The sequence below is a fragment of the Arachis hypogaea genome, chromosome 14 (assembly GCF_003086295.3).
Source record: "Arachis hypogaea cultivar Tifrunner chromosome 14, arahy.Tifrunner.gnm2.J5K5, whole genome shotgun sequence".
Lineage (NCBI taxonomy): Eukaryota > Viridiplantae > Streptophyta > Magnoliopsida > Fabales > Fabaceae > Arachis > Arachis hypogaea.
In genome coordinates this window covers 8,518,023-8,538,443 of record NC_092049.1, presented here as the reverse complement: position 1 = coordinate 8,538,443, position 20,421 = coordinate 8,518,023, and the positions used below count along the sequence as shown (strand labels likewise).

General features: G+C 33.6%; 2 protein-coding genes and 1 long non-coding RNA gene across 8 annotated transcripts; all 3 read left to right on the top strand.

Annotated features, from left to right (window-relative positions):
* The first annotated feature begins 2,201 nt into the window (after positions 1-2,201).
* Positions 2,202-3,572, top strand: LOC114925125 (uncharacterized). 2 transcript variants are annotated; one of them, XR_011870570.1, is made up of 5 exons: positions 2,202-2,652; positions 2,907-3,003; positions 3,171-3,241; positions 3,321-3,374; positions 3,479-3,572. It is a non-coding gene; the product is annotated as an uncharacterized lncRNA (long non-coding RNA). The 2 variants fall into 2 exon arrangements; XR_011870569.1 differs by having other exon boundaries at positions 2,330-2,812.
* A 1,588-nt stretch (positions 3,573-5,160) lies between these two features.
* LOC112741361 (uncharacterized) lies at positions 5,161-14,427 on the top strand. Of its 5 annotated transcripts, XM_029291991.2 has the most exons (7): positions 5,209-5,232; positions 5,434-5,489; positions 6,106-6,174; positions 7,531-7,620; positions 8,578-8,610; positions 8,716-8,861; positions 13,194-14,427. In XM_029291991.2, exons 6-7 carry the CDS (start codon positions 8,758-8,760, stop codon positions 14,425-14,427), a joined length of 1,338 nt encoding a protein of 445 aa, XP_029147824.1. In that variant the 5' UTR covers positions 5,209-5,232; positions 5,434-5,489; positions 6,106-6,174; positions 7,531-7,620; positions 8,578-8,610; positions 8,716-8,757. The 5 variants fall into 5 exon arrangements, with proteins under 5 accessions (XP_072069793.1, XP_072069794.1, XP_029147823.1 ...); XM_072213692.1 differs by having other exon boundaries at positions 5,161-5,232; positions 6,154-6,174; positions 7,534-7,620; positions 8,578-8,861; XM_072213693.1 differs by having other exon boundaries at positions 5,161-5,232; positions 6,154-6,174; positions 8,578-8,861.
* A 558-nt stretch (positions 14,428-14,985) lies between these two features.
* LOC140178458 (uncharacterized) lies at positions 14,986-17,251 on the top strand. Its single transcript, XM_072215543.1, has 2 exons — positions 14,986-15,635; positions 17,227-17,251. Exons 1-2 carry the CDS (start codon positions 14,986-14,988, stop codon positions 17,249-17,251), a joined length of 675 nt encoding a protein of 224 aa, XP_072071644.1.
* Positions 17,252-20,421: the final 3,170 nt, after the last annotated feature.

The following is a 20,421-nucleotide window of genomic DNA, read 5'->3' as shown; positions in this document are numbered from 1 at the left end:
CATACATCTGTGAAGGAGTTAAGAGAAATAATAACGAACTAAACACGCTAATGGAAAAAATAATAAAAAGAAGTTACATGCATATTTTTAATAAAAAAAAAGAATAAGTATATTTATTATTTATTACTAGTATAATAACCGTAGCTTGTTAAGCCATCTGTGATTCTCTCAATTAACTAGAATAAAAAAAAAGAGAAAACGGGGGTAATACAAACACGTTACATTACATTCTGTTTTTGAATTTTTTTTTCTGTCCGTGCGTTTAGGGGTGTCAAAAATTCGTAGGAGACGAGAATTTTCATGGAGACCGCCCCAAATAAAATCTCGATGACAGAAAATTTTTTCTACGGAGATGGAGATAGAGGATAAAATTCCTCCGAAATAGGTGCGAGGACTCGAACGGAGATCCCTGTTCCCATCTCCATATTTCCCACAATCCCAAATATCTTAAATGACTTAAACACCCTTAGTAATTTATTTTTTACTCTAAATTTTTAGTCATTTCATCTTCCATATATATATATATATATATATATCGAAAATTTGAAAACCTACCCGCTACCCAGTCACCCTCACCCTCCTCGCGAAGACGCGAAACCACTCCCCCCCCCCTTTTGCGTTCTCTCCGTCTCTTTGCACCCAGCCAGCCACCTCCGAACACCTCCCTCGCGGCCTCGCCACTATCCGTTTCAGCCGTTCCACTCACCGCGTCATCACCGCACCGTGCCGTTCCCCCTCTTTCTTCGCCAACGTTGCTGCTTCGTTGAGTCCGTTCAACTCCTGCACCGCCGCCGTCTTGCATTGTTACTCCGCGGCTCTACTCTTCTTTTCACCTGCGTCTCTCACCTCTTCGGCCGTTTCTCCCTTATCCCTGGTAAGATTCACTGTTCTCCTCTTTTCTGCTTGGATTTTGGCATTTTACTTCATTAATTTGAATGCATGCTAATTAATAATTATTTTCTGAAAATGTAATTTTTCATACTTTAAAATTATGTTTTTTTTTTCATGAATTTGATTTTGATTTTGATTTTTTGATGTTGGTGGTTGTTGTTTTTGTTAATGAATGCGGTTCTGAACTTCTGATTTTGTTGGCTGTCTGTTTATGATCTTAGCAGTTCTCTCTTTCTGTCATGCTGTGTTCATGCCATTCCTTCTATGCAATACAAAAAACTTGTGTGGTTTATATTAAATCATTCCTCCTGTGTTCTGTTTATAATCTTGGCCCTGTTTTATTTATCATTACTAATGTCATTTTTTTAATTATTACAAATATGTAATAAATAAATACATAACATATTGGTATTGGCATCTCATACCAAATTAAAAGGACTTATGCTTGGTTGACATTCTGCAATTTGTGTATTTGGGTATCACATGCATATTCTCAAAGCCATCAGCATCACAAGTCTGTACTGTGAGGATGCTTAATAGTTATAGTTTAAAACAGATTAATTTAATTAAATTTATATAAGTATATGATGTGAGCATACCATACATGGAGTTCTATATATGTTTTCCTACTTACTTTTAAGTTTCAGCTTTCAAGTTTCAACTCATATGCAATGTTTGTACTGTATTGTTAGTAAATTAACTTTTTCAGCAATTCAAATAGAGAAGAAAGAAATAATGGTTCCATGAAATCCTCCTTTGTAGTGTTGGCGTTAATTACATGGCAGTACCGTTGCAAACTTGTGTGATTCAAGATCATCCACTCTCACTCCTTTTTATTTATACTTGTTTAGAATTATACAGGCCCTGTTTTGCTTTTTATTTTTGTTTTCTGAATTTTTTCTTTGTATATGAAGTTGAGCTAGAATCTAATTTAGTGTTTCTGTGTTAAATTTTGCTGTTTATGTACAGGAAGGATAGTTTTAACTCAACTCCTAGTGAAAATAATAATGAGATAGAACCAACTCAAGGTGATGAGGGTTAAGCAATTGAAGCACATCTCCAAGAAACACAAGAGGAAGGACAAGAAGAAACAAAAGAGGGAGGACAAGAAGTTAGCCAAAGCATGCAATAATGTTTTGTAGTTTGTATTTTGATTTTTTTTTACTATAATTTTCATATAAATGTTAAACATAGGGAGATGGGGAATGGGGCCCCGCGGAGAACACGGGGAATGCGGGAAACGGGGATGGGGACAATTATCCCCCCATGGCGGGGATCGGGGCGGTGGCGGGGATTAATTCTGGGGGCGGGGACGGGGAGCAGGGAGGCATCCCCCGCCCCGCCCCGCCCCATTGACATCCCTACGTGCGTTTCACTTCAACCCGTCCCCTCCTCTTCCTTCTTGAAAACCCTAAATCCCATCCTCCTCTTCGTTCTCTCCTCGATGACCCACTCCATTCTTGTGGTCGATATCATCGCTTGCTATTGACGCTTCGTTTGCTTCTCTCACCGAGTAGTTTGATGCCCCAGTTCCCGAAGAACATCTCTCTAAACCCCGATTTGAAAACCCTAACCAACCGAGCTAGGCGGATTATTCGTCTAGGAGAACGGTTCTGGCGTTGGCGACGGCGATGGTGAGTTTCAGCCGGGGAGATGCTCGCGATGATGATTGACTACGATCTCTGTAATACGCTTAGGGAAGTGAACAGCTTTGGTGATACATGTTCGGTTGCGATCTCAACCGTCGCTATCCTCGTGCAAGTATTCTGCTGATCTCTTTGTTTGTCTGGTTCTGTATGTTTAAAGTCGGTGATTTAGGGTTTCCTTTGTGGGTTGGTGGTCTTTGATTTGGGGTTTGGTCAAGGAGGGTTCAGCTGTAACTCTCTGTCGCCACCCCTCTCTCTACTTGAAACCCTAACTGGTGAAGGCGCTTTGTCTCTCTCATACTCCCAATCCCCATCTCTTCAACCCTGTTTTCCAACTTCTAATTCGTATTTCACTTTTATCTTGGCCAGTTTCTTCGTTGTTGGAACCACTAAAACGAGGTATTCACAAACGGAACCTGATCGAAAGGGCCGAAACCAGATCAAGCTGAGGATTCTCATAGCAGTGGTGAAGCTCTTAAGAATCATATGTTTATTAGCTATTTTTATAATATATTCTGTTGTATTTTGATTCATTTGTGTCTTCATAATTTTTTGGCATCTTGATTAGTTGGTTATATGTAAAAAAATATTCCTTTCCTTTTTTATGATGGGTTTTCTCTATTTTGTGTTTAGAGATCCAAAATCCTGTGAGTCACGCAATCCAATGTGCTCGAAGCCTACACCCGCCTCCGAAAAGTCGCGAAGTAACCCTTCGTTACCTATTTCCTTCATTTCTTTATTCTAATTTTTATCTAATTGAATTCATTTTTTGATGTGTTTCAGTGCGTTGATATAGGAGTTTTGAAATTGGGAATCTGCTTGGGCTATAGATGCTTGGTATGCCATTGTTTATGATATTCGGCTTCTTGCTGAGAATGTATCGATTCTCATTTCATTCGTTTTCTTCTAGAAGTTTTTTGTGAGGTTTTGTGCCATTGTAGTCTGATAGAGAGTTTGCTTCAAATGGGAAATTTCTGGAGAAATTGAAAGGAGCTGGTTTGTTTCTTATAAAACTATTTGGTGTTCTTGCGGTATGTATTCTTCTACCTAATGGTTATTGTTTCTACATTTGGTTCATGAAAGTGAGGTTTTTTTGAAAGGAGGATTTAGCTACTTTCTTTATAATAATAGCATTTTGTGTAAAGAAATTGGAAATAACTTCGCAAATTTCAATTCTGAAGTAACAGAGGCTATAATGTTATAGAAACCTTTTATATTTATAAATTATAATCATAATCACAAGTAGGATTATCTATTGTAAGACCTTGGTAAATGCTTTTTGTGGATGAGAGCACTGTGAATTTATGTTTGTAATATATTCTGTTGTATTCTGATTCATTTGTGTCTTCATAATTTTTTGGCATCTTGATTAGTTGGTTATATGTAAATAGTATATATATAGCTGGTGAATGAGTAAGGTTTTGGGCACTATAAGTTAGGAGAGAGCAAACACTCACTTAGGCTAATAAATCATGCAGATGACATGACCCAACCAGATTAATTTGGATAACACCGAACTCAACTTGATTTAACTTTTTATTGTAGTTTCATTCTCTTCTTCAAGGTACCACCCTCTGCTGAATTGCTGATCACTTCGATCTCTGTTCTCATTATTTAGGTATCACCAGCCATGACTGCAGCAGCTTCAGGAGAAATCGCTCGAACTGTTGTCGGCATCTTAGGTCTCTCTCAAGTACTCTAATTAATTAGTTACTTCAATTGTATCTACTATATCATCATTGATCTTAATTACTTTCTTTTGTCTTGCCTAGAAAACAATTTCTGCCTTCCTGTTCTTGTCCCCAGTGTAAGTTTGATATATTTCGCCTTCATTCTTAACTATCCCTTTTTATGAGGCCATATTTTTGTCATTTTTTATCTGCATCTGATCTTCCTAGAGTAAAAAGGAAACAAGTGTCTTAATTAGGATGATGCAAAATACTTAATTAATAAGTATTGCTTGTGCTGTTCTATCATTGGGTTTTAAGATTTAACGGGTTTCATTGATATTTAATTTGATTGTATGGTAATTAGCTAATTTTAGGTACTTAATTACTTTGGTTAGATAAAGATAACTCTTTATTTACTTCACTTCAAGAATAGAGTCTTTCTCAGATACGGTTGGTACAACTACAAGTTACTTCTAAGTCTTTAAGATTACTTACTATATATATTCATTTTTAATCATTTAATTTGATTCCCCTAGATTCTAAAGTTTGCTTTTAAGAATAAAGCGCACAATTTTATTTATTGATGACAGATTGACATTAGATTTCTGGAGATTTACATGTGCTTATCGCGCTATAATTTATATTTTATAAAATAAGATTAAGAATGATCACATTTTTTTAAAAAAATTACATACAATTAATTTTATGTAAAATTGATGGTTGAAAATCGTTAAACGGTAATTTATTGTTAAATATATTAAATTATTTAAGATTCATTATTAATTTTTGTCTTAAAACAAAAATATTCATTTTTCTTTCGTGTTTTTTTCGATCTGTTTTTGCTTCCCTGGTTGAAGTGCGAAAAATTGTCTTGATTTCCGCATGGATTGTTGCAAGTTGCTATGATATTCCTTCCCTTTTTTATGATGGGTTTTCTCTATTTTGTGTTTCAGAGAGATCCAAAATCTTGAGTCATGCAATCTAATGTGCTCGAAGCCTACACCAGCCTTCAAAAAAGTCTTGAAGTAATCCTTCCTTACCTATTCCCTTCATTTCTTTATTCTAATTATTCTAATTTTTATCTTATTGAAAGGAGCTGGTTTGTTTCTTATAAAACTATTTGGTGTTCTTGTGGGGTAACATTTTATTTCATCCCCCCTCCCCCCGATTTGCACACAAAGGAATTGAGAGGCAACTTTGGTTTTGTTGCCTTTTTTTTTTTTCAGTTACCTGTTCTTCAATTGTGCAGCAGTTTTTGGGTTCAAAGATAACATACCTTTGGGTAAGTTTAAGTAAGACCACTGCTTGCTTATTTTTTATATAAATTATTCTTTTGTTTTCTTGTGTGTGGGTTTATAATTTTTACCTTTTTATGATATGTGAAAATTTATAGGTGTGTAAAAATAAGTTAATGTATTTATAGGATGCAATTGTATTCACTGGTTTATTTTTTTTCTGGTTTTCTGATTTTATGGTATTTTATCTTCTTGATTATTTACTTTCTGAATACATATTTTGTTTACCTCTCCTATGAAATAAAATTAGTAAGAAACTTATGGTTATTTGTTTCTCTCTTTTATTTATTTCTTTTTTCCTTTTGTTTTCTTGGGTGTTGAACTAAATAATTAATAAATGTTGCTGTTTTGTCTTTTTTCACCATTTGCTTCAGATTGGAGCGATTTATCTCTTATATTTCTAACTGTTGAATTATGCCTTTTTATGCATTCAATTTCTAACAGTGGAAAATTCTTTAAAAATTTGTATGGTGTAATTTCAACCGCTGAGTTCCTTTATTTTATTCTGTTGTTTCTCAGATCTTTTGGTTTTTATTTTCTTGGGTACTTATTTTATCAATGCATTTTTTGTTTCCCTCTATTCTAACGTGTTATGAGTGATAGGCGTGATGGATGATGATTTGCTTTTGATGGTCCGCTCTGGTTTTGCAGTGGCGGCGGTGCCAGTGCTAGGTATGACTCTTCATTCATATTACTCTGTTTTTTGTTATTTTTCATTTTATTTTTTACCTCTGTGCCTTATTATTTATATATAGGTGTGCATCACTTGATTTTTATTTGGAACCTGTTTAAAATACTTTCTCACTTTTTAAGAGGTCTTGGTTTTTCTCTTTTTTTGAAATAGGCCAATAAGATTATAATAGATCAAGTCCTTTAAGCTATTGTGGAGCTAATGAAAATTAAATGTGATTATTATGTTGAAATTATGCCATTTAAATATTTTGTTTGGTTTAGAGAATGTATCCATTAATGCTGTGAAAAAAACAAAAGAAGTTTACTGAATGAGGAAAATAGTAGGCTTATATTAAGAATTGTTGGATATTAAGTTTGTTTTTCTAATTTCCTTTTGTTGTCGCGCAAGGGGTACGAGATTGAAACCATTCTTTTTAGATGTCATCATATGTTGTTACTAAGATTTAGAATGTTGATTTATATAATTGTTTGATAGATATTTAGCATTGCATAAGGGATCAATTAATGTTACTACTTTGTATTGTAATCATGTCAATGTACTAATTTGATCAGAAAATGTCCATTGATTGGGGAAAAAAGAGATTTCTAGATTTTTTTTTTCTCCTCTCATTAAACACCATAAAACGGTATATGGTATTCTTACTGAGTGTGCTACTATAAGTTATGTTACGTATTTATCACATGCCATTACCAAAAAGGCAGAAGATGAAATTTATAGGGAGAAGGTAAGGTACATTATTTAGTTGTTTGAATAAATAAATTCTGTTGTGTGTTTATCACATGCCATTTAGTTGTTTGAATTGGGTAGTACTTATTTAGTCACATGACATGCTTTCAAATTGAAGGCAATTCCTAACTAAATACATACCATGAAACTGAATGCCTTTAAGCTAGGGATGTTATTGCAATTGAGTTAAAGAATTGAAATTTTATTTGTTCGTTTTGATTTTTTATTTGTTTTTTGGAGGTTATTTGTGGAGCTGAAAATACTAAAATATCTCCAATTACATGACGAGCTTCTAAATTTTTTAATTTTATATTCTTTCCATTCCAAGATCTCAAATGTCTTTTTGTTCTTTTTTGGTGTATTATTTGGAGCTTTTATTTTTTTTTCGTCTTCTTTATTTCTTTATTTAATTATACCTGATTCTATGTGAATGATTTCTTTATACTAAGCATCTTCACTGTATTGTTATCTGTCTCAAGAGAGCTTTTCATTTCATTTTCTCCTTATACTATGCATCTTGACTGTTATTTTTCATTGGTTGGCTAGTATTCTGTTGTGGACTTGTGGTAACTACTTCATCACTTGAAATTGTTTGTATATATTTTTAGTAGGCAGCATGATTCGGTTAGAGATGAGTGAATAAATGCAGCGGCATACGGGGAGCAAATTGATAGGATTGCCAGCTTACTGATTCTCAGGTTTGTGAATGTAGCTTTGGAGCTTAATTTGTTAAACATTTTTACATGAATCTCCCATTTTTTCCTTTCCTGCTTCTTCTCCAATTAATACAGTAAAAATGTTTGTGAAAGTGGATCTGATCAGGTCAGTGAATTTCATTTAAAAATGCAATGGTGGTGAAAAAAATCTAAAGTTGTTTCGCAACTATAGGACTTCTTTTAATTTAAAAAATTACTAAGATTTATAAACTAGGAAAGGATATGCTGTCTTTCAGAATTTTAAAATCACAAATTAGTCATTTTACACAAAATTCATGCATATAAAGGGGAGGACTAATATGCTGACTTTTATTTGATATTTTCTATTTCTTTATGGTTATTTCTTTGTTATTTTTTGTGGGTCTTACTCTCTTTTATTTAATTCTCTCTCTCTTTGATTGAATCTTTTATTTTTAGTTTTATGTCTCTATTGGGGTAAATAATGGAGTTGTTATTTCTACATGATATCCATGTTGATTTTATAGGTATCATAAACATTTTTTTTATTTTTGTTGTTCTGAATTTTTGGACAGAAAAGATTTGAGAGTGAAATTTTGCTTTGTGCCTTTTTTATTTTTTTCATATTAAAATTATTTGTTGTTAGTAACCAGATTTCATTTGTATAAAATTAGTAAGAATTTGAGGTACATGTTGATTTGACAAGTATCATAACATTTGATTTCATTTTTCTTTTTCTGAAATTTTGGGCACACATGAATTGAGAGTCAATTTTAGTTTTTTGCATTTTTTTAATTCTGATTAAAGCTACGTGTCGTAGCCATATTTGATTAGTATAATAAGCGCTACTGTTGTGAATGTGGTAACTGACATACGCTTAATATACATAATTGTACACCACTTGAGTTTTACTTTATGCTATTTATATACTTTTTTTTTTCCTAACTCACCTGTTCTTTAATTGTGGAAATTGTGGAGCAGCTCTTGGCTTGGGAGAAAAGGCTTTTTGGGCAAGTTAAGTTATACTACTACTAGCTTATTTTTATATGAAATTTAAGGCATTAAATATTTATATTTTGGTGTGTCGTATGCTATTTGGTGATGTTTGTGTGTTGTCAGGTTTGCTGGGGACTAAGAAAGGAATGAGTGTCTTCAAAGACAATGAGAAAGATGGGAAGTGAAAAGGTGTCAAAAGACCCTAAGGTGTCAAAAGACCCTAATAAACCAAAGAGGCAATTTATGGTTTCTTCGTTTAGTGCGAAAGGGTAAATAATTCTTCAGTCTTTACTTCCGTTGTAGTATGCTAATTCCGAATGCATCTTACTGATTGTTTTATGTTTTATTGTGCATGATGCATCTAACTTTGATTCTTTTAATTAAAAAAATTACCAAGGTTTAAAAACTAAGAAAGGATAAGCTGTTTTTCAGAATTTTAAAATCACAAATTAGTCATTTTGTACAGAATTTATGCATACACAGAGGAGGATTAATATTTGGCCTTTATTTGATATCTTCTATATCTTTAAAGTTATTTCTTTGTTATTTTTTGTGGGCCTTATTCTGTTTTGTTAACTTTTTCATTTCTTTAATGAATGATCTATTTTTTTTGTTTTTGCGGGATAAATACTCGGAATTGTTATTTTATAAGTATTGTAAACATTTTTCTTTTTCTGATTTTTGAAGTGAAAGGAATTCATACTTAGATTTATATTTTTGTCTTTTTATTTTTTTCTTCAAATTAAAATTTTGTTTTTTAACTTAGTAACTGAATTTCATTTGTATAATTAACACTATTGTGAATTTTATAATATGCTGCCTTTTATTTAATATCTTCTCTCTCTTTAGGGTTATTTCTTTGTTTTTTATTGCCTTACTCTCTTTTGTTTATTTCTTTATTTCTAAATTGAATGATCCATTTTCTTCTTTTCTGCTTGGGATGGTTATTAATATATGAGCTCTATGTTGGTTTTATAATTATCATGCACATTTTTTATTTTCTGATTTTTTGTATTGAAAAGAATTTATAGTCATGTTTAGATTTTTGTCCTTTTTTTTTCTATTGAAGATTGTTATTTGTATGAGGTCCATGTTAATTTTACAATTATCAAACATTTTTGTGATTTTTATTCTTTTGAAATTTTGTACACAAAGGAATTGAGAGTCAAATATAGTTCTTTCCTTTATTTTTTTAATTATGATTAACACTGATTATGTTTTTTTTGTGTTTTTTAATGTTTATTTTTAGAGAATTTTTGAAACATTTTACAAGTGATACATTTTTATGCATTTAATTTCAAAAAGTTTATGTCTTAAAGAAGTGGAATATTCTATATTTTATTATTTTTTTAAAATCAAATTAGTAAAAAGGTTATCTTTACATGTTACTCTCTTTTGTTTATTTCTTTAATTCTCGATTGAATCTTTCATGTATTTTTGTTTTCTGTTTCTGTGGGGTAAATAATATGAGTTGTTATTTCTATATGATGCCCAGGTTGATTTTATAGGTATTATAAACATTTTTTCAATACAACTATTTGCTTATTTTTATATAAATTATTTTTGTGTGTTTTTTTAAGCGGGTTTATAATCTTTATTTTTTCTTATGTATGAAAGCTCATAGGTGTGTAAAAAATAAGTTAATAAATTTATTTTTGATTTTTTATATTCTTGATTAGTTACTTTATAAATACATATTTTGTTTCTATCATTATTGGAATAAAATTAGTAAGTAGTTTATGCTTATTTGTTACTCTCTTTTGTTTATCTTTTAATTTCTTGTTTGTATATTTTATTGTTTTCCTTTTAACATAATTTTTTAAGTTTATTGATGCCCTATCTCTTGAAAATTTAGTTAAATAATAATTAGCTTGTGTGTATCTTCATTGGAATATGATTTTTTTTTCATCGGAAATCTAATTATCCAGGAAGCCTGGTAAAATCATGATATTTAAACAAAAATGCTCATTACCTAAGCCTGCCATCCCCTAGATTTATGCATAGGCTTTTTGGTTTTGATTCTTGCTTTTATTCTTATCCTGGCCTTATGTTATTTTTGTTCTCTTCCTCTTCTCTCTTCTCTCCCTCTATCTATGCATTAGGTTAGGGTTTAGAGGGAGCCGTCTTGATTTACGTGTTATTTTTCACACCTCTTTGTTGTATTTCTCTCCTAATATTAGGTTAGGATATAGGGTTTCAAGTCTGTCCTTCTCATTCTTTGATCTCAGCAGTTGCTATATTTTATATTTGCGGTATTTTTTTCCAAATATTAAGTTAGGATATAGGATTTATAGCAGTTTCACTATTTTATTCCATTTTGCCCCTTTTTTTTAAGGGTCCATTTAAATTCAAACTATTCTCTTGTGTGCTATAATAGTATCCTCTCAAGAGAAAGTCTGTTTATGCGGTGAGAAACAAGTTAAATGAATTATATCATTTTAAAAATTTATGTGATGAAGTTCATGAAAGTTAGGAGGTGAATTTTGTTAAATTATATTTCTATAAGGTATTGACTTTTATTTTTGGATTCTTTTGACTACGGTTATTTGTAATTATCTCTATAATTTGATTTCAATTTTCATGTATTTTTTAAAATTAGGAGTATGTGGTTAGTCTTAAACAATGCTTTCTTGAGAAAAGAGGAGCATCTCTTCTTGAAGAGGTTGAGAAGATCTTTGATGTTGAAATTTAATGAATTTGAGAGTCATAGCTCTGGAGATGATTCTGCATGTTAAATGAGATGGCTGTCTATGTCAGTTAACTAGAGCTACTGATTAGGATTAATAGGGCATTAAATATTTTGGTGGTGTCCATGTAAGCATTTCATATTTTTGGTTGTGATGTAGGAGATGTGTGGATTAGGATATTTTTCATCTTCTGTATGGAATACTTTGTGCATTTTTATTGGGCTTATTTTTCATGTAATTGGTTAAGTGTTAGGGTGTGGACACAATATCATTAGTCGCTTAGTAAATTAATTGTGCAGTCCTTCATGTTTGTAATTCAGTTATTTCTTTGAAAAGTGTCTTTTAACATCATAAATGAGCTACTCCACTTTATTGAATTTCAAAGAAATAACTGAATTACAAACATGAAGGATTGCACAATTAATTTGCTAGCGACTAATGATATTGTGTCCACGCCTTAACACTTAATCAATTACATAAGAAATAAGCTCAATAAAAATGTATAAAGCATTCCATACAGAAGATGAAAACATCTTAATCCACACATCTCCAACATCACAACTCAAAATATGAAATACTTACATGGACACAACCAAAATATTTAATGCCCTGTTAGTCTTAATCAATAGCTCTAGTTAACTGGCATGGGCAGTCATCTCATTAACATGCAGATTCATCTCCAGAGACATGAGACTTATAAGATTTATCAAATTCCAGCATCAAGAATCTTCTCAATGGAAGAGGTTCCTCTTTTTGTTTAAGACCAACCACATACTCCTAATTTTAAAAAATGCATGAAAATTGAAACCAAATTATAGAGATAATTACAAATGATCGTAGTCAAAAAAATCCAAAAATAAAAGTCAATACCCTTTCAAAAAAATAATTTAACAATACTCATCTCCTAACTTTCATGAACTTCATCACATAAATTTTTAGAATGATCTAATTCACTTGACTTGTCTCTCACCGCATGAACAGACTTTCTCTTGAGAGGACACTATTATAGCGCACAAGAGAATAGTTTGAATTTAAACGGGCCTTAAACAAAATGGAATAAAACAGTAAAAACTGCTATAAATCCTATATCCTAACTTAATATTAGGAGAGAAATACCGCAAATATAAAATAGAGCAACGGCTGAGATCGAAGAATGAGAAGGACAGATTTAAAACCCTATACCCTAACCTAATATTAGGAGAGAAATATACCAAAGAGGTGTGAAAATAACACGTAAATCAAGACGGCTCCCTCTAAACCCTATCCTAATGCATAGATAAAGAGAGAAGAGGAAGAGAACAAAAACATGAGGTCAGTATAAGGATAAAAACAAGAATAAAAACAAAAAAAAATCCTATGCATAAATCTAGGGGATGGCAGGCTTAGGTAATGAGCACACCTTTTTGTTTAAATATCATGATTTTAGCAAGCTTCCTATATAATTAGATTTTCGATGAAAAAAATATTATTTTCCAATGAAGATACACACAAGCTAATTATTTATTTAACTAAATTTTCAAGAGATAGGGCATCAATAAACTTGAAAAATTATGTTAAAAGAAAAACAATAAATATACAATCAAGAAATTAAGAGATAAACAAAAGAAAGTAACAAATAAGGGTAAACTACTTACTAATTTTATTCCAATAACGAGAAAAACAAAATATGTATTTATAAAGTAACTAATCGAGAAGAAAATTAGGGTTTAGTGGGAGTACGTACTCTGTACAATTTTGAAAATCGAAGATGAGCGCTGGAGTGAGCGGGGAAGAGACTTTGAGGGTGAAACACGGTGAGGCAGCCGATAATGTCGGCGGAAGAGATAAGGGGGAGAGTGGGGGAGGGATTGCATCAGGGGAAAAGGAGGATCATATTTCGGGAGGGGTTTCTAAACCTTTGAAGGTTTCTTTCAGGGACAAAGTTGTGGGTTCTAAGATTGCTAAAGCTTTTTCACTTGTTGAAACTTTATCGGGAGATAACATTGCGGTAGTTTCTGGGAAGCAAGGAGATCTCTTGCCACCGAGTGTCACGTTTACCCAAGAAGCTAAGAATTGCTTGGCAGAACCTTATAAGGATGCTATAGTAATTAAGGTGCTAGGTAAATATTATAGCTACACTACATTGTCTCATAAACTCCGAACGGTATGGAGGATTAAGGGAGGTTTTGGTTTATTGGACGTGGGATTTGACTACTTTCTTGTGAAGTTTGATGTAGCTGAGGAGCGAGAAAAAGTTCTCTTAGGAGGTCCATGGATGATCGAGGGAAATTATGTGGCTGTGAAGCCTTGGGATCAAGAGTTTAGATCAAGTGAAAACTGTTTTGGAGAAACTTTAGTGTGGATTAGAATTTCTGGATTACCAATCTGGTGCTACCAAGAAGATGCAATGCTCCGTGTTGCGGCTGCAGTTGGCATTCCCGTTAAGGTTGATTTGGCAACAAAATTAGCTGAAAGAGGACGATATGCTCGAGCATGTGTTCAGATAGATTTAGGATTGCCAGTGACTAAGAAGATTCTTGTTGAAGGTGTTGAATATGAGGTTGAATATGAAAGTCTTCACCTTATTTGTGGCTCCTGTCTCAAGTTTGGTCATGATATGAAGGTGTGCAAGACTGACAGCAATGCAGGAGGAGGAACTAATGCCAAGGTGATCAGCGATGTAGCAAAGCAGCCAGAAAGCTCAAATTCAAAAAATCCAGTACATGTAGAAAAGGCAAGTTTTCATTTTGGCAAGAATCTTGGAGATGAGACTGTAAAAGTTACTGTCCCGGATTTGGTGGAGAGTGATTTGCATGCTGTTCATGTAGACCATGCACAACATGAGGATTTGGAAGGTTGGACTCAAGTGATTAGGAAAGGAAAGTATAAAATGGGTCAAAAGCCTTCTCTTAGCACCCATCAGGTCCAACCAAAAGTAAAGAAGACTCCTAACAAGACTACCAATACTTGGACAAGGCCTAATCACCAACGTACAACACATGCTACTGGATCCAAAGCAAAATTAAGCAGGGGCATCAATATTGGAAACCGGTTAGTGTGGCTTCTTCAGGGACCCGGCACAATGTTCATCATCAGCAGCAAGGTGAGACAACAAATGGCACTGTGCGAAAGCGTCCTTGCCCAAACTCTTTGCAGAATTCACCAGTAGATAAGGATGGAGCATCGACGGCGGGTATAGTGCAAGTTTCGACGGAGAAAATTGGGCTGCAACTTGAGAGTCCATTAAAGGCAGGATCGTCGAAGACAGGGACATCATGTTGAGTCTCGGGTTTGTTATTGGAGCTCCCTTTTTGCTATTTTTATGGATAGTTTCAATATCATAGCCTGGAATGTGAGGGGTGCGTCTAACAAGATGGCCTGTGTGCATTGCAAAAATTTGGTGAGAATATATAAACCATCTTTCTTCTTTCTCTTTGAGACTCATACCATGTTTAATAATTTGAAGAATTTTTGGGATAAGTTGGGTTTTCATTGTGTTGGTATTGAGGAAGCAGTAGGACACAGGGGTGGCATTTGGTTTCTATCTTCTATTGCTAATGCTTCTTGTGTGGTTATTGATCAAATTGACCAATGTATCACAGTGAAAGTGAGTGTGGGTAACTTAGTTTGGCTTTGTAGTGCAGTATATGGGAGTCCTCAATTCGAAAAAAGATGTATGCTTTGGGATCATTTGCGTTCTATTAATTCAGGCCATAATAGACCATGGATGGCAGTTGGTGATTTTAATGAGATTGTGGCACCAGATGAGAGTACAGGTGCTTATTTTTCTTCTCACAGAGCTAGTCTATTAGCTACTACTCTAGATGACTGTGAGCTCTTTGATCTTAAAGTGACTGGTAGGAGATATACTTGGTATAGAGCAGTTCAGGCTGGCAAGGACTTGGCTAAAAGGTTGGATAGAGCTATAGTTAATGAGGCGTGGATGACAATGTTTCCTGAGGGTTATTCTGAAATTCTTAGCAGGCTTCATTCTGATCATTGTCCTATTTTAGTTCGTTGTCATGGTAGCCCCAGAGTGAAAGGTTCACGTCCTTTTAGGTTCCAAGCTGCGTGGGCAACACATCCTTCTTATAAACATGTTATTAGTAAGGCTTGGAATCAAGAGTTTGGAGGCGTTACCGAAAGGCTTAAGATGGTTCAACAGGCTTCTTTGGACTTCAACTCAAAGATTTTTGGAAATATTTTTGTGCAAAAAAATAAGCTGGAATATCAGATTGATCAGATTCAACGGCGTTTAGAGGTTACCGATGTGTTATCTCTGAGAATTAAAGAAGCTGAACTGAGGGAAGATTACAATAGGCTTTTATTGCAAGAGGAACTTTTTTGGTACCAAAAATCTAGAGAGCAGTGGGTCAAGTATGGGGATAGAAACACTAAATTCTTTCATCTTCAGACTTTGGTGCGTAGAAACCATAATAGAGTACATGGATTATATGTTAAAGATGGGTCTTGGTCTACTGATCCAGATATTCTCCAGGAAGAAGCCCTCTCTTTTTATAAGAATCTCTTTGGTACAACGGAAGAGGTTGAGGTTGATTGTTTAGGGGATGTTCCGATGCCCACTCTAAGCACTGAGGCTTGTGCTAGGTTAATTGACCCTGTCTCTTTTGCGGAAGTCAAGTCAGCAGTATTCAGTATGAGCCCTTTTAAGGCTCCTGGTCCAGATGGCTTTCAAGCTTATTTTTTTAAAGAATATTGGGAGATAGTAGGCACTGAGATTTGGAATATTGTCCGGAGCGCTTTTTTGGGAGAGTTCTTAAATCCTAGCATCATGGAAACTCTGATTGTGCTTATTCCTAAAATTGATAACCCTACCTTTATGAAGGATTTCAGGCCTATTAGCTTGTATAATGTTGTTTATAAAATTATCACCAAAGTATTGACTAACCGACTTCGGCCTTTTCTTCCAGATATTGTTAGTCCTTTACAAGGAGGTTTTATTCCAGGTCGTGGTGCTCCTGATAATATTATTGTGGCCCAAGAAATTCTGAATTTCATGAAGCACACAAAATCCAAGAAAGGTACTCTTGCTTTTAAAATTGATCTTGAAAAAGCTTATGATAGGGTGGATTGGAAGTTTTTGGAGAGTACTCTCATTGCTTTTGGTTTTCCTATCATCACTGTTAATTTGATTATGACTTGTGTCCGTGCATCATCTCTTTCTATTATGTGGAATGGGAATAGATTGGATAGTTTTGCTCCTAGAAGGGGGCTTAGACAGGGCGATCCAATGTCTCCTTACTTATTTGTGCTTTGTATGGAAAGACTTGCTTGCTATATATCTCATAAGGTGGTTGAGGGTGTGTGGAAACCAGTTTCTGTCACTAGGGGTGGCCCAAAATTTTCTCATTTGATGTTTGCAGATGATCTCTTACTCTTCTGTCAGGCTACAAAGAGTCAGGTCCAAATGGTCATGCATTCTCTTAACATTTTTTGCAAGGCATCTGGCATGAAAGTGAATCTTGAAAAGTCTAAAGCTTTTTGTTCTAAAAATGTGACTGCTCGTAGAAGAGATATTTTTACTAGTGTTTCTTCAATACGTTTTGCTTTGGACTTAGGAAGATATCTTGGAGTTAACCTTAATCATTCCCGTATCAGTAGGGCTTCTTTTCATTCGGTGATTGAAAAGGTGAGGGGAAGATTAGCTAATTGGAAAGGAAGGCTTCTAAATAAAGCAGGGAGACTTTGTTTGATCAATTCTGTTGCAGCATCCATTCCTGTCTATCATATGCAAGTATCTTTTTTTCCAAATTGGGTTTGCGATAAATTATCTTCTATGATGAGACAGTTCCTTTGGAAGGGTCAAGTTGATGGTAAAGGTCTTTCTCTTGTTAATTGGAGGACCGTGATCACTCCAAAAAAATTTGGTGGCCTGGGTGTTAGAGATCCTGCGTGTGTTAATATATCTTTACTTGGTAAATTGGTGTGGCAACTTTTTTATTGTCAGGACAAGCCTTGGGTTGCTCTATTGAGGGCGAAGTATCTGAGGAATGAGGGAGTTTTAGATGGCCCTGTCCCTTGCAATGCTTCTCATGTTTGGAAGAGTATCTCAAAGGCTTTTGGTGCTCTTAAGGATGCCTTCTCTTGGTGCGTTGGGTCACTTGATCAATCTTTTTGGTTTGACAATTGGAGTATTGAGGGCCCAATTGCTCAAGATGTCCCTTTTGTACATATATCTGACTCTGATTTAACTATTAGAGACGTTTGGAAAGATGGTCAATGGAATCTCCATGATATTTTCTCTACCATTCCAGAAGATGTCAAACAGCGTTTGAATGCTTATAATCCGGATTTGAATGCTGGAGAGAGTTCGGGTTGGTCGTGGGGTGTGGCATCTTCTAGACTTTACTCAGCTAGGAGTGGGTACAGTTGGCTAGCCAAAAGAAAGTTTGACTGGAATGAGCATGATAATTGGTTGTGGGTATGGCGACTGCATATTCCTGAGAAGTACAAGTTCTTGATTTGGCTCAGTCTTCATAATGCTATTCCTACGGCAGAGTTTCGTTTGGGTCGTGGTTTAGCTTTATCTAGCACCGTCAGAATGGTTCTGAATCAATTCTTCATTGTCTTCGGGAGTGCCCTAGTGCCAAGGAGGTCTGGAACCTTTTAGGCCTGTATTCAAATAACTCGAATTTACATGATTGGCTCTACAGAGGTGCAAGGAGTGAAAATGTTTTTCTTTTCTTTTCGACCATCTGGTGGATTTGGAGAAGCAGGAATCAGGACTTATTTAATATAGATGATTCATGGAGTGCTAGTAAAGTGGTGAGTTTGATTCGTAGTTCAGTAAGGGAGTTTCACACTATTTTTGCTATGCATCAATCTCTGTCTCCTCCTTCACTTTGTTTGCATTGGGTTCCACCTCCAGTTTATTCTGTTAAATTGAATTGTGATGCTAGTTGGTTTGCTCCTTCTGGCTATGCTGGTTTTGGTTGTATCATTCGCAATCCTGATGGATGTTGGTTGAAAGGTTGCACTGGGAAAGTCGAAGTGTGCAGTGTTCTTTTTGCTGAATTGTATGCAATTTGGAGAGGTTTACTTCTTGCTTGGGAGAGTGGATTTCGTGAGGTTATTTGTGAAACAAACTGTTTAGAAGCTCTTTTCTTGGTAAACCAAAGAATGCTTGGTAAGGATATTCCGGAATGGGATTTGGCAAAGCATATACAGGAGGTTATGAATTGGAATTGGAGAGTCTCTATTCTTTTAATTCAGAGGACTGCAAATAGTGTTGCAGATTGTATGGCTAAAGCAGCTGCTTCTGTCGCGGACATTCACTCAAATTGGAGCCAACCATGGAGTGAGCTTCAACATCTAATAGATTTAGATATGACCCTAGCCAATTAATTTGGTTTTGTATCTTTTTTTTTCTTTCTTTTCTATTTAGTCACCAAAAAAAAAAAGTAACTAATCAATAATATAGAAAATCAAAAATAAATTTATTAACTTATTTTTTACACACCTATGAGCTTTCATATATAAGAAAAAATAAAGATTATAAACCCACTTAAAAGAACACAAAAATAATTTATATAAAAATAAGCAAGTAGTTGTATTGAAAAAATGCTTATAATACCTATAAAATCAATATGGACATCATATAGAAATAACAACTCCTATTATTTACTCCCACAGAAACATGAAAGATTCAATCAAGGATTAAAGAAATAAACAAAAGAGAGTAACATAATAAGGATAACCTTCTTACTAATTTGATTTTAAAAAATATGGCAACGAAATATAGAATATTCCACTTTTTTAACACAGAAGCTTTTTGAAATTAAATGTCTAAAAATGTATCACTTATAAAAATGTATTAAAAATTCTCTAAAAATAAACATTAAAAAACACAAAAAATATAATCAGTGTTAATTAGAATTAAAAAAATGAAGAAAGGAAAATTATATTTGACTCTCAATTTCTTTGTGTACAAAATTTTAAAAGAAGAAAAATGGTAAAAGTGTTGATGATAATTGTAAAACCAACATAGACCTCGTACAAATAACAATCCCCATTAGAAAAAAAAAAAGCAAAAATCTAAACCTTCCGTACAAAAAATAAAAAAAAATGTTCATCATACTTATAAAACCAACATAAACCTCATATATTAATAATAATTTCGAACATTTACTCCTACAGAAACAAAAAAGAAAATGGATCAAGAAATAAACAAAAGAGAATAAGGTAACAAAAACAAAGAAATTACTCTAAAGAGAGAGGAGATATCAAATAAAAGCTAATATATTATGAAATTCACAACAACAGTGTTAATTATACAAATGAATTTCGGTTATCAAGTTAAAAAACAAAATTTCAGTTAGAAGAAAAAAATAAAATGGCAAAAATATAAATCTAAGTATGAATTCCTTCCACTGCAAAAATCAGAAAAAGAAAAATGTTTATGATACTTATAAAATTAACATAGAATTCCGAGTATTTACCCTACAGAGACAAAAAACAGATCATTCAATGAAAAAGTAAACAAAACAGAATAAGACCCACAAAAAATAACAAAAAAAATCCTAAAGATACAGAAGATATCAAATAAAGATCAAGATATTTGTCGTATGCATGAATTCTGTATAAAATGACTAATGTGTAATTTTAAAATTCTAAAAAACAGTTTATCCTTTCTTAATTTTTAAACCTTGGTAATTTTGTTAATTAAAAAAATCAAAGCAAGATGCATCATGCACAATAAAGCATAAGACAACTAGCAAGCTGCATTCAAAATTAGCATGCTATAGTGAAAAAAATAAAAAAGTAAAGACTGAAAAATGATTTACCCTTTCGCATTAAACGAAGAAACCACTAAGTTGCCTCTTTGGTTTATTAGGGTCTTTTGACACCTTTTCACTTCTCATCTTTCCCATTACCTTTGAAGACATTCATTCCTTTCTTAGTCCCATCAAACCTGACAACACACAAACATCACCAAATAGCACACGACACATCCAAATATAAATATTTAATGCTTTAAATTTCATATAAAAATAAGTAAGTAATAGTATAATTTAGCTTTTATAAGCGTATATCAGTTACCACATTCACAGCAGCGCTTATTATACTTGTCAAATCAACCTGGGCTTCAAATTTGTTGAGTTAAGAAATTAACTAAATTAATTAATGATGACAAACATTATTT

Excerpts from the sequence above, each read along its gene's own strand:
- LOC140178458 (XM_072215543.1), top strand. The coding sequence starts at position 14,986 with ATGGCAGTTGGTGATTTTAATGAGATTGTGGCACCAGATGAGAGTACA. Across the intron at positions 15,636-17,226 it reads TCTAGAGAGCAGTGGGTCAA|GACAAGCCTTGGGTTGCTCT; the intron begins GTATGGGGATAG and ends TTTTATTGTCAG.
- LOC112741361 (XM_072213692.1), top strand. The coding sequence starts at position 8,758 with ATGAGAAAGATGGGAAGTGAAAAGGTGTCAAAAGACCCTAAGGTGTCA. Across the intron at positions 8,862-13,193 it reads TCTTCGTTTAGTGCGAAAGG|GGACAAAGTTGTGGGTTCTA; the intron begins GTAAATAATTCT and ends GGTTTCTTTCAG.